The sequence below is a fragment of the Sturnus vulgaris genome, chromosome 26 (assembly GCF_052056855.1).
Source record: "Sturnus vulgaris isolate bStuVul1 chromosome 26, bStuVul1.hap1, whole genome shotgun sequence".
NCBI classification, from domain to species: Eukaryota; Metazoa; Chordata; class Aves; order Passeriformes; family Sturnidae; genus Sturnus; species Sturnus vulgaris.
Window position 1 is genome coordinate 4481661 of NC_142268.1, and position 13657 is coordinate 4495317.

The 13657-nt window shown below is 52.6% G+C and overlaps 1 protein-coding gene across 1 annotated transcript in view; it reads right to left on the reverse strand.

Annotated features, from left to right (window-relative positions):
• Window positions 1–452: 452 nt before the first annotated feature.
• ONECUT3 (one cut homeobox 3) overlaps window positions 453–13657 on the reverse strand; it is a 30449-nt gene continuing 17244 nt past the window's right edge. The window contains exon 2 of the mRNA XM_014884395.2: window positions 453–8503. Within this exon, the coding sequence (XP_014739881.1) occupies window positions 8211–8503 (293 nt within the window). The 3' untranslated portion in view covers window positions 453–8210. The remainder of the gene's footprint in view (window positions 8504–13657) is intronic.

Below are 13657 nucleotides of genomic sequence, written 5' to 3' on the forward strand. Positions count from 1 at the left end.
GTGAAAGCAGCACTGAAAGGTCCCGTGGTCCCTTGGTCTGTGCCAGAAGTGCTCGTGCCATGGCAAAAGATAAAGTAGGAGAAGAAATTTGGGTAAAAAGATGCACAATTAAATCATCCATGGGGCTTGGCCCTGCCTGCAGCACGTGATTCCATGCGTTTGTTTTACAAGTGCTTTGGCCTCATCTGTGCTGGGTTTGTGAGAATTAAAGTGTTTCCCTTGGGCTCTGGCCAGAAGGGCCTGGATGGTGCCAAGAAATAAAAGCCTTTCCTCTGGGAAAGCTCTCACTACTGCAACTGCCAGGTGGAAAACAGGGGGAGAAACTTTCCCCAGCATCCTGGGCATGGTCCCTGAATGTCCCAGGCCAGGTTTGTGAGAGGAGTGAGGTGGTAAAAGGGGCATGGGGAGGGAAGTGACCCCCTCACCACCACAGGACATCACACAAGCCAGGGTGAATGACTAGAAAATAATTTATTGAAGAAACAGAAAGCTGCAGAAATACAACACAGTCATGACCAGTAGAGGATGAACAAATAGAGATCAATTTTTTCTCTCTTTTAAAACCTGTTGACAGGCTGGAGTTAAGTTTCCTGATAACTTCCCCTGCGTGAGTCATAGCAAAGAACAAGGAACAAACTCCAGAGCACACAGCACAGTTTGGATAAAGTGCCTGACACATAAGACTCTTTTTTATTTTTTTTTTTTCTTTTTTAACGTTTGTAAATAGCTTAAACAAATATAGTTGCAAGACACAGAGGAGTAACAATTGCATTTCGCTGTAGAATAAAACTTATCCCATGAGAGTAACAATAAAGCAGCAGCAAAAAAAAAATTTAATTAGAAGGAAAAGTCATTTCAAAACTCAGAGATGTGGCCCTCGGACTGCATGGGACGAGGACAAGCGTCACCTATTGCTATACAGAAAAATGAGCAATGTTTTCTGGAGGAGGCTGGGCTGGCAGAGCCAAGGCTGTGAATTCTCCCTGGCCAGGCTAGATTCTGTCTGACTCCTTTGTTTCTTTTAGAAATTGAAGGGAGAAAATAAAAAAAAAAAAACCCAAACCAGAACAAACCCAAATTTTGTTCTTTGCATTTTTAATTTCCTCTCTCTAAAAACGCCAAACGAAGATGTGAGAGGAAGTGGGATCCTTGTGGCAGCTCCTGCAGGTCCATGGCTGGGTGTCCTCTGAGACATGGGAAAGGAGCCAGCTCCGTGCTGGGGACATGTGGTGGTGACAGGGACAGGCAGACAGGACAGTGACAACCCAACAGTGCCCAACATGGGCTGGGGAGAGAGGTAAAGAGGAGCTGATCTTCCCCACCCAGACTTGGGATGTTCAGGAAAAAGAGTGAATTTTTGGCAAAACCATTTCTCTCACTCTGTGCCAATGTCCTACCAGCACAGCTGATGTTAGAGCAAGGAAAGCTTGGCTCTGGTTGTGCCACAGTGGGGTAAAAAGGTTTAAAACTGACCCCAAGAGCCTCCTGCTTTCCCAGTGGGATGGGGACAGCGCTGCCCCATTGCTGGCACGGGGTTTCAAAGTATAAAAGCCATCGCTGGAAAACTTCCACTCCAGGAAGAACTGGAGTTCCTGGAGGCATCACAGGTCATTAAATGACCCAAATACTTGAAAACTTCCACAATTCAAGCAGGAGACAGTGGCCAGGATGAACCAGTAGGTTTTAGTGGGAAATCCCAGGCCTCCTCCTCTTCCTCACTGCCCTCCATCACCCTCAGAGGTGTTCCCTGGGTCACATTTTCACTCCTGCTCCCCACAGCACAAAAATGCCCTTCGGGTGCAACCCTGGTCAAGAGAATTGTCTTTAGGACAGAGCTCAGATTGTCATTACAAGCAGGGGAAAAGAAAAATCTTTGGTATCGTGGCAAGTTGCTCCTCAAGGCATTTTGGTTGGTGTGGGCAGCAGGCACGGCCAGATCCAGTGTGGGCAGGGCTCAGCTGAGCCAGAGAGTCCTGCTGGGCAAAGGATGGGGAACAGGGCTCAGATCTTGGCTTCTCCAGGGCCATCACTCCCCAGGATGGAATCCAGCTGCTCCCTGTAAGGTCCAAGGACTCGTGACTGGGGTTTTATCCCAAACTTTGTTGACCTTCTTGCAGTCCTGGCCTTCAAGCTTTTCCTGGTGGAAAAGGTCTTGGAGGAGGAAATGGGGCATGATGGGGATGCTGAGCTCCCCAGAGGACAGAAAGGTTGGTGAGCAGATGAATGGTGCTGCTGGAACCAGCATCATCTCCTCCTAAAATCCAGGTCCTTGGTGAGTGAGTCTTCCACGACCACCTGGTCTGAGCATCTCAGTGCCAGAGGCAGAGGCTGCAGGGTCATGGCACCAGACAAAAGGTGCAGACTGAAAAACACCTTCCTTGGCTTTTGGGGGCCACTTTGGTGGGGTCTGAAGGAGCTGGGATCTCTTTCCTCATGGTGAGCTGAGCTGTGAGTCCACCTCGAGTGGTAAAGGGGTCGGAAGGGGCTGAGGAAGCAGTTCCAGGGGAAGGGCATCTCAGGGAAGGGCACCACTGCCTCCTCCAGGTCCCCATCACCCTCCTGGCCTCCAAAGATGTGGCTTCTCAAGGCTCCTCTCCTCCTGTCTTTAAGCAGGGAGAGGGGGAGGAGCAGGAGGAGGAAGGAGCCACTCGGGATGTGCACTCTGGGCATTTGCAGAAAGCCCCAAAGCCCTTCCAAAGTGCCCTGAGACCATCTGGTGGGTTGGGATCCTCCAGGGGCTCTTCCACTGCCTGGACTCTTCTGCTCCAGGCAGGGCAGGTGTCTGCACAGAGTGAGAGCCAGGCTGGTGGCACAGGAAAATCTGTCAGGGACAGAGCACTGGGTGTGCCCCTGACCCCAAACCACATTCTTGAAGACAAAGTCCCCAGAATTGGGTCAGTGGGTCACTCCAGCCTGGGTCCAGCTGGGCCTTGGTGCAGAACCATCTTCAGCACCTCCTCCTGTGCAGGGCTGTGAGGGCATCCCAAGGATGGGGGTTTGGGGCATCACCTGCAGAGCTCTCAGCCCTGAGGGCTTTGGGGTGCCCAGGGCCGTTTCCCTTGTCTCAGAGCACACGAGGAGCCCCGTGGCTTTGCCAGCTCAGGTCGTGGTGGTGGCTGATTGTCTCTCCTCCTCTTGGCTGCACTTAGGATTTGACCCACAGAGCTGGATAAAGCAAAAAAACCAAACGCAAAAACCACAAAAAGAACCCCCAGACAAAGAGAAAACACAAAGCAGAGCGAGGAGCCAGACCTCAGGGGGAGGCAGGAGCAGGGTGGGCACGGCAGGGTCCCGTGTCCCAGATTCCCTTACCCTGTTTGCTGGGCACGGGGCCAGGCTGTGCCCCCCACCCTGCCCGGGGGTCCCCCGAGCTGCCCCCGCCTCCCTCCGTGGCTGCCAAGAGATTTTCAGGGTGAGGAAAGGAACAAAAGAGGTGATGGAAGAAGGGGATAAATGATGAATTTCCCATGGTTGTGAGTTGGAACAGAACCATGATCCATGCAGAGAAATCTTCATCAACCAAAAACTTGTGGACAAAAAAAGCACAGTTTGTCCCCTCCCGTCCCACCCGACCACCCCTCCCCCAATAATTATTACATTACTTCAAGAAAGAGTATATTTTTCATGCATAAATCAAATTCTCATCTTGTCTTTTTTTTTCTTTTTTTTTTGTCTTCTTTAAATTACATTTGAACACAGAACACATATAATAAATACTCTTGTACGACATGACTCAGAGAAAAGTAACACATCTGAACGCAAAGGTATCGTCATCATTATTAGTTTTTCTTTTTTTTTCTTTTTTTTTTAAAAGGACTTGTTTAAATATGAAATCTGTAAACTCCAAGGGTCCTTTTTTTTAATCTTTCTCTCTCTCTTTCTCTCTCTCTCTTTCTCTCTTTTTTTTTTAAATCGTGAAACTATCCAGCTTTCATTTCCTTAACATTCAATATGTCTCCCATTGAACGCATCAAAGAAATAAGAACATGCCGTCTTCTGCAAAATTATAATTTAACAGTATAAAGCTTCAAGTCACAAATTCCAAAAACTAGCTAAGTAATTTTTTTTTTTATCACATAAACTATACATTAAATATTTTGAGGTATTTCAGAGAACATTGTCAAAGGCTTGTAAGGTCTGTGCTGGGTGGCAATGAAGGCTTTCTCCTGCATAGAGAACGTCTTTGGTATCACAAGCCAGGAGGGGGCTGGGGACAAGGGGGTGGCGTGGCCAGGAGGGTGGGCAAGCCCTGGCCAAGGCAATAGTGTGGAGGGGCAGGGGGGACAGGGAGGTGACAGGGAGGTGACAGGGAGGTGACAGGGTCTGACCAGCCCTCTCAGGCTGCCTGGCAGGATGGGGAACCCCCACGGGGTTGCTCTCACCAGGGGCGTTGGAATTCTGGAATCTCTTGGATTGGAAGGGACCCCCAAGGATCACCAAGTCCAGCTCCTGGTCCTGCACAGGACAGCCCCAAGGATCACACCAGGGCTGGCCCTGGGCAGGTTTGGTCCAACTCAAAGGAGTCGCCTTGGCCGGAGCCTGAACCAGGCAGGTACAAATCAAGCCAAGTTTTCCCTAAATTGGAGATTGCTGGGGAAGAGCATCTCTGCCAGATCCTCCTGCTGCCTTCTGCTGGAGCCAAGGGGCAGAATGGAGCAGACCTGGCTGCACAGATCGTCCCCAGTGAGCCAAAAATGCCCCTCTGGGGACTGAGAAACAGCTCCTGTTGGAAGGATTCACAGCTCCAATCCATTCCCTAAAGGAAGAGTTTGGAGAAAGCTCAGGGTGAGACTTTCCACTGCTCCTGCCTTCGTCCTTCCAGACAGAAACGCCACAAACTGTGCTGCCAAAAGTGGGAAACAAAGCTCAAATCTGAGCTCAGGGAAACAAAAATATCCCGTGAGGAAACTCAGCTTTGTCACCTTGTGAGGAAACTCACTTTGTCAACTTGTGGGCTTCTGCAGGGTCCAGCACTGAGAGGCTGGAGAAGGACATGGAGCAAAGCCTTTCCCTGGGAGCCTTTCCCTGGACACCAGGTCTGTGCTCCTGGGGCAGGAGGGGCTGCGTGGAGGGACCAGGCTGGGGGACACAGGGACATCTGAGAGGGGGGACATGCTGGGGAACCAGCACCTTGCCCTCAGCGAGGGGGATGTTTTCTCTTCAATTAGGACAAGGGTTGGGTTTTGTCTCCTTCATCCCAACACCCAGAGACTACGAGAGCCGTGGGGATCTGTCCTGTGGAGAGCTGAGGGAACGCTGAGTCTTTAGGATCAAAGCAGAGGAGCAAAGAAATGGCCACACACCTTTGGTACAAGAAAAAGGCACTCATCTACCACGCTGCCATCCCGCAGTCGCTCGCTCGCCTCCTCCCTCGCTCTCTGGGGACTCGCCAGGGCTGGGGCTGGGGCTGGGGCTGGGGGTGGCCAGGGGCTCTGGGCCGGCCATGGGGAGCAGGGAAAGTGGAGCTTCCAGCACAGACCAGACAAGGCAACAAAATCTTTGGTATCAGACGTGATTTTCAAATCACAAAAATTGAAAACTCAAGTGAGGTAGCCTTTAGTCTCGGGTTCTCACTAGAAATGTCTTTGCATCCTTGAGGGCCTGTGGCATTTACTCTTTTTTTTTTTCTTTTCTTTTCTTTTTTTTTCTTTCTTTTCCTTTTTTTCTTCCCTTTTTTTTTTTTTTTTTTTTTTTTCCTGTTGTGTTTTTCACTTCCCAAACCAAGGCCCCCTTCCTGGCTTTTCAGCCCTTGAATACTACTCGATGGGGTTCAGGAATCCACCACCATCGTCACCACGTCACGACAAGACGAAGAAACAACATTAGGGGAAAAAATCAGTGGCGGGGAGCGGGGTCCTGGGGGGATGAGATTCCCATTAGGTTTTGGGTTCTGGTTGGCAAAACACGCTGTGGCACCTGCCCCTTCCCGCTCCTCCCTGTCTCCATCCCTCTGTCCCCCCTCTCTCTCCAGCAATGCTTCATTTGCTGTGACCATGTCCAGTGTGACACCCCCAGCCCCTCCCCGCCCACCTACCCCAGGAGCTCTTTGGTTCAAGACGTCCTCTGACCCTGCCCGCTCAGGGCTTCGTGTGCAGGGCTTTTTTCTTTCTCTCGTCATTCTTTTGTCCTTTCTTTTCTCTTTTTTAATTTTTTTGGGGGGGTGCTTTTTTTTTTTTTTTTGGTTTTGATTTTGTTTGGTTTTTTTGGTGAACACATACTCTTTTCATTTCTTTTCTTTTTTTTTTTTCCTTCTTTTCAACAAGGTGCCTTCCTGTGACACAACTGATCACTCTCAAAGTAAAGTGAATCGAAGAAACCATAGCGCTAGAACACAGATGGTACTTTTTACCCGCATAAATTCAAGAGTCCCTTTTTTTTTTGTTTGCTTTTTTTGGTTGATGGTTGGTTTTGGAGGATTTTTTTTCCCTAAATGGTGGGGGAAGAAGGGGACCTTGCCTCCCCCTTCATCCCCAAGCCTCTCCCAGCCCTTCCCTGTCCCCAGGCACCTCCTGCTCCTCCCGAGGACATCCTGGGCTGGCAAGGAGCCCCCGGGGGAGCTGGGAGAGGGCTGATTGTAAGGGTTTGGCCTCGTGATTGCTTTTTTATATGGCACAAGTCACCATCGAGAGCTCGGAGGAAACGATCCCTTTGAAGCTAAGTACCATTGCTCCAGAAATTCGCGTTTAAGGCAGGTTGTTAATTGGCACAAAAAAAAAAAAAAATCTGGTGTCTTTTCGGTAAGTTGCCGGTCTTTGCTGAGCTTGTTTGGTTGTGGTTTCTGTTGTTATTCCTTTTTTGGGGGGGGACGAGTTGTTTTTCTTTCCCTTTCAATCTCGTTGGGGAGTTTTCCCCCTTCTCACACCCAGGGCTGGATTTCGCCACCAGATCCCTTGGATTTTTCTTTTCCCACCGTGCACCGACGTTGGTTCCCAGGAGGGAATTTTTTTTGGTTGTCGTCGTTGTTGCGTTTTTGGTTTTGTAATTTCTTTGGTAACAGAGATGAAGAGGGGGATGGGAGGGGACAAGAGTGTGTGTCGAGGGGTGGATGGGGCGAGACACAAAGCCAACAAATCTGCTTTGTCTGTGTCCATTCCTCAGCTGAAAAGTGAACCAGAAATCCAGAAGTGAAAGGTGGAGCCAGTCACCAGGAAAGATCAGATCCTTCGCTCCAAGTCTCTGCTCCCGTCTCCTTTGGAACAATTGTTATTTTTAAATACCCGATTCCTGTAGCTAAAATGTGCTTCTTTGACCTGCTGGGGCGCCAGGCGACGCGGAGCAGCCGGGGTCCCCTCGGGATGGGGGTGCTCGGGTCCCTGGAGGCAGGAGGGGACTCCTTTGCCATGGAGCTTCTCTGGGAGGGATCTGGGACCGGGGTGCTCTCGTGGGTGGGGGGCTGTGAGTGCAGGAGGGGCCTGGGGTGTGGGTGCTCCTGGAGTGTCCGGGGGGGGGTCAGAGGAAGATGCCCATAGAGGAAACGGGGGGTACAGGAATGTCCTCAGCCAGGTTTCCAAAACCCTCAAGGGACAGAAGTGCCATGTGGTGCTGGCACAGAGGGTCTGGCTGCCTTGGGGAACCCACTGCACCTCAGCAGGGGAAAGCCTCCAGAAATCAGGGCCCTGGCAGGAGCCCGGGGGCCCTCCAGGAGCACCGGGAGCACTTTCCCTGCTCAGTCCCCTTTGAACCACGGCAGGTGTGGCCCTGGTGCAGGGGGGTTGTGCCAGAGCCCAGCCTGTGACGCCACTTCTTGTGTCACCCCAGCTCTACCCCCCACCCCGTGGGAGCCGTAAGGATGGCTGTGATAGATCAAGGTTGGTCAAGAGGTCAGGACGGGACCCTCTGCCCAAAAACCTTCATGGGCAGGGGAAGACAAAGCTCTGTGATCCCCAAGGACCAGGAATGCTTCCTTCCAAACAGAGCCTGGCTCCTCCCTCCATCCCACGGCACCCCTGGCTCCCCATGGGTTTCCTCTGAGCCCTCCCAGGACGGAGCTGACCTGGTCACCAACCCTGTCCCTGCTCCACGAGCTGGCAGGACGTGGCAGCAGGAGGTGGCAGCAGGAGGTGGCCCATGGGTGACACCCAGCTGAGGGTTTGGGAGGCCAATGGACCCACCCCAAAAGCACCCACCCCGGTCAGGCCATGCGTGTGAGTCTGGGGTTGGCTTTGTCATGAGGGGGACATCCAGGAAGGGGCAGGGAGGGCTGGGGGACATCATGCTTTGGAGAAAGTGCTTGTAGACGACGAGGGGACCCCGGGGTTGGCTCCTGGCTCCTCCTGCCAGCGGTTCATGCACCGCCGGCGGGCGTTCATGAAGAAGTTGCTGACGGTGTTGAGCTCCAGGCCCAGCTGCTGGGAGATGGTCATCTGCATCTCCTTGGACGGGCGCTTGTTCTCCTTGAAGATGGCGATCAGGGTGCGGCGCTGCAGGTCCGTGAAGACCAGGCGCTGCTTCTTGGGCTGCAGGCTCCGGTCCTTCTGCTGCTCCTGCTCCTTGCGTTTGCAGGCTGGAGACGTTCAAAAGAGAGAACAGGGCCATTAATTGGGGCTCCCCACCCTGGCCCGCTTGCAGCTTGCCCGGCTGCCTCCCAAAATCTGGGCCCTTCCCTCCAGGGAACTCGCTGGCTCGTGTCCCACCACTCCCTCCTCTTCCTCCCCACGCCTCCTGAGCGCCTGCAGAGAAGGGACAATGACCTCTTGTGACACCAGTGTGACAAAAGCCTGGGGGAAGCCCAGGAAAAGTCTCAGCATCTCCAGCTGACCCTGGCACTAGAGGCTGAGGAAACCCTTGGAGGACTGCTCTGCTCGCAGAGACTGGCTATTGGGATTCATCCCTAAATTTTGGGGGTTATCCTTCGGCCTCCCTCAGCATGGTCTCACTCCCCTCCTCATCACATCTGTGCATCTCCCTGGAGGACTCAGGGAACCGGTGTCACCACGTCCAGCTGCCAGCTGGGAAATGCAGGGAAGAGCCGGGGACAGGGGCATGATGGAAAGGTCACTCTGCAGCCTTAATCCCACAGCATCAGCTTGGAAGGACCAATCATGGATCCACCTGCTCAGGGAAGGGATTTTCCCTCAGGGAGGCTCCAGGAAATTCTGTGTCCCCTGTGTGCCTTTGCTACCAGATCCCCTGGCACATTTGTCAGCATTGAATTAAAAGCCTTCCCTACAGGTTTGGCTTGAGCCAAAGGTCAGCACAGAGGGGCTGCCACGTGGGGAAGCCAGGAATGCCCCCATGACCCCAGCATGATGCATGAGGGCAGAGAAGGAAGTAAGTAAAATAAATAAAGATATGAATTTTAATTGTGGGGATGTCAAGCACGCTGTTGGTGGAAGAGGTGAGACAAGGGGACCTTTGCTATAAACTATGAACTATAAACTATAAAATGGTGGAGGTGGCTGATCCAGTCCCTGCTCAAAGTAGGGCCCACCCTGAAGTTGTTGAGGTTTGATCTGGGTGCTCAGGGACTTGGCTGCTCGTGATTCAACCAGACACAGAACTGCAGGAACCTGAGATGCCAAGGGCAAGGCAGGGCATGGATCTGACCCTACACGCCTGGGGACAAAGCATTTCCCCCTGAGGAGCTCAGAAAAGAGAAAGCAAACTGTGGGCTAAGGGCTTCCCAAAGCAAGTGCTGCTCTTGCCCAGGGCAGCAGCAGTTTTCAGCTTTTGGGGTTTCTTGGTTCAGATCTTCTGAAGGATTTTGCAGGGAAGGCACAGATCCTTTAAGACATTTGCTGTCTGGGTGACAGATTTCTCAGGCACTTGCAGGAGCCTCCTTGGCCTGGAGGGTCAAAGTTCCAAGCGCCAAGCACAGAGCCCAGAGGGGCCAGAGGCCAAGGCTGAAATGCTGCAGGGATGGGACAGCACAGAACAGGAATTCCCCTTGGGCTAAACCCCTTCCTGCTCTCCAAACACACCTCCAGAGCCAAAGGGGAGTCACTGCATAGCCCAGGAGTACTGGGAGGGTGTTTGGAGTAATTTTTTCCTCGCTGAAAAACGAGCAGTCTCCTCTGCCTGCAGTTCCTCGGCTGCCTCCACTACGAACCTTTTTCACAGCACCTCGAGCTGAGACAGAAGGATGATATCTACCCTTCCACCAGAGCTGGGCAAATCTGGAGCTCACTGAAGCAGACAATTTATCCAGCAGATTTAGCTCTGTGTCCCAGCTGCTGGGCTTGGTCCTCGCCCTGTCCCCACACGGTGCTGGGAGCCACCAGCTCTGCTCCCACTGGGCAAGGGATGGGAGGCACCGAGCTGGACACAGCCAAGCACTCTGAGTCCAAATCAGCCACCCCTGGTAAAGCCAGTGGAGAACCTTCCCCTCCCCTTCCCCCCCCAGGCAGGCTTGGCTGCACACCACCATCCTTAGGGACAGAGGGACACTCTGAGTGATGCCAGGGGACCCTGTCCCAGGGGTACCTTACTCAAACAGCCAGCAGAGAATGTGGAAACCTACCCTATGACCATCAGATGCTTGCAAAAAGAACAAACAAAAAAAGCCTTTATAGAAAATTTGACTTTTTTTTTTTTCCCAGACATGAATTTAAAAAAAGACCCCTCCCAAGCATCCCCCCAAGCCAAACAACAAACAGAAAAATTCCCCCCACGCTTGTGCCCCTTGCCCGCCCTCCCCACGCCCTCCCTGCACACCCGGCATGCTCAGCTCCTGCTGTGTCCAAGGTGGGCTCTGGGCTTCTGCCCTGCAGGACAGCACTTGGAATGTCTCCCCTGTCCCCACGGGACCTGTGGATGTCACCCAGCTGTCACCCTGGCAATCCAGCCCGTCCTCTTGCTCTCCTGCCTGCTGGCCCCCATTCCCACCACAGTGCTGGACATCCAGCCCGAGATTCAGCATTTCAGCTTTCCAACCTCCCATTCCTTTTTTAGGAGTGATTATTACAACCCATTAATAACTCTGAGCTCTGAGGCAAACACAAACCATCAGGGCCTTGCTGGTAAAACGGGCTCCTGCAGTAAAGCCAGTGCCATTGTCAGGCACAGGTGACACCCTGCTCCTCACCCCTAACCCTCCTGCTATTTTGGGTTATTTTTGGCGTGTGCTGCCGCCGGTGGCCGCATCCCACATTTCCTGTGCTCGTTTGTTTATTTATTAATTTCCCTTTCTGCTGATGCAGCCCAACACCCTCTCCCCCAGCTCAATCTAATTACAGCTCCGCACAGCAGCGATCGATGGGGACGCTGCTCAGATCTATTTACGGCAGCCATCAAACCCTCCGTGCAGGATCTTTTTCCCATTCCCCATCCCCTGGGCGCTGCTTTCCCAGGCAGGCTGGCAGTGGCTGTCCCCATGTCCCCATGTCCCCACAGGCAGCCAGGCACGGGGGGCAGCCAGGGGCACGGCTCTGACCCCCACCCATATCAGCCGTGGGTGAGGCATTTTCTTTGTGCTTCAAAATCCCTTTTCCCCCAGGTTCTAAGATCCAAGCATTGGTTTAATGCTGCTTTTCCATCATGTCCTTCCCAGCTCTCTGGGCTTGGCTGTGGTCTGTGGGGATTGGGGACATTTCCACCCCTGCCTCTGCATGGTGTCCCCAAAGGACAGAATTTATTCCTGGGCCTGTCCTGCTCCTCCTGGGGCACAGAGGACCCTGGCAGTGCAAGGACCAACCACGGGAGAGATGGATTGAGGTCTCCCATGGCTGGAGGATGCTCTGTTGGCCAAAAAGGAGTTGGGCTCACCCACAGTGGGGTCTTCTCCTCCCTCAACCCCTCCCCAGCTCATTTCACACCCTCCAAACCCAACCAAGGAGCCCAGAAGTGCCAAGGAGGGGACGCCAGACACGGTGGGACGGGTTGAGCACACAGATCCCTCCACACACCAGGCACGAAATCCAAACAATCCCATCCCTGAGGCAGCTCTGACATGGCTGCAGAAAAAAAAACACAAGGAGCAAAGACAAGGAGGAACCTTGGGCAGGGAAACCTGGAGGAGAGAGCTCCATAAGCAGAGGCATCCCACCCTCCTCCCCAGAGGATTCTGCCGAGGCTTTCTGCCCCCCGGGATCCTCGTGTCAGAGGGAACGCGTTTTCCTTGACTTAACCTTGACAGCTCCGAGCAAAACATCTCCCAAATCATTTCAGAGGGGACATAATAGAGACAATCAAATGGCTGCTGCTCAGGAACTGCGATTATGCCTCGCAGCGTGAACCCCGCGAAGCATTTAACTAATACCTGATGGCTTTGCAGGCTTCCACAGCCTGTCAGCCCCTGCTTTCTCTATTATACCCGCAAACCTCTGTTTTTCGGCCCCAGCGTGCTCTCCCTCTCCATTCACTTGCAATACAACCTGTAATTTTCTGCCCACTTTGCTTAAGTGCTGGTGATTTGTTGAAATCACAAAAGACAGCCAGGGGCTTTCAGAGCCAGCACGGCGGCTGTAAGCAAGGTTAGGGGGGAAAAAATCGGCACAAAACCCACCAGTTTCTCTCTTTTTCTCCTTGTCAAATCATCTCCCAGGGGTGGAAGGGGACCGAGGAGCATTAATGGGCTCAGAGGGAGGTGGAGGAAGGGATGGAGAGGGGGAACCTGGGTGTGGTTGGCCAGGAGGGGACAGGTTTCCCTGGTGCAAAGGTGGGATGAGCTGATTCCACTGGTGGGCACGGGGTGGAAAATGGCCCTGAGCAAAGCTTCAAGCCCCTGGAGTGCCTCAGTTTCCCCCTCTCCTTGAAGGGGCAAAGGGATCTGAAAGGAGGTTGTATCCAGGTGGGGGTTGGTCTCTTCTCCCAAGTAACAAATGACAGAAGGAAATGACCTCAAGTTGCACCAGGGGAGGTTTAGATTGGATATTAGGGAAAAATTCTTCATGGGAAAGGTTGCCCAGCACTGGCACAGGGTGCCCAGGGAAATGGTGGAGTCACCACTCCTGGAAGGGTTCGAAAAATGTGTGGCTGTGGCACCTGGGGACATGTTTTAGCGAGGAACATGGGAGTGGTGCTGTGTTGATGGTTGAACTTGATCTAAGAGGTCTTGTCCCACCTTAACAATCCCATGGCTCTGTGATGTCACTCCCTCTCCCAGAGAAGGGGGCTGGGTTCTGGAAGGTTTTGGGAGCTTCAGCTCTGAGCAAACAGGGATGAGCCCAGAGCCTCACACAGGGTCTGAATGAACCTCATGGCATCTGCTCCCTCAGAGCTGGAGCAGCGTGGAGCAGAGATCAGGGAGCTTTATCTCCAAACCAGAAATCCTTTGGTTCACTGTGGGGCTGGCCAGGTGCTGGGGCAACTGTGAGAGCTTGGTTTGACTTCTCTTTGCACTGCAGGAAAAGAGGCCAAAGAGATTTGTCACAAATAGGGGTCTCCAGCAGAAATTCAGATCTTCTCCAGCTGGGAGAACACAATGCTGACAGGACAGGCAGCAGTAAAGAACAAAGAAAAGTGCTCAAAAAACAAACCTCAGCTTTCTTTTTGCCTTTTTTTTTTTTTTTTTTTTTAACCTGAACCCCTTTGGTTCCAAACACAAACAGATGGGCACAGGGGATGTGGTGTCAACCATGGAATGACCTGACCAGAGCAGAGCCTGCCCTGCAGTGCCCATTCCTGGGATCTCTCAGACTTCAGCAGCACATGATAAAAACCCCTCTTCTGGGCTCCAAGACTTGTGGGGAATTTTGAGTGCCGTGTTCTCACAGCATCC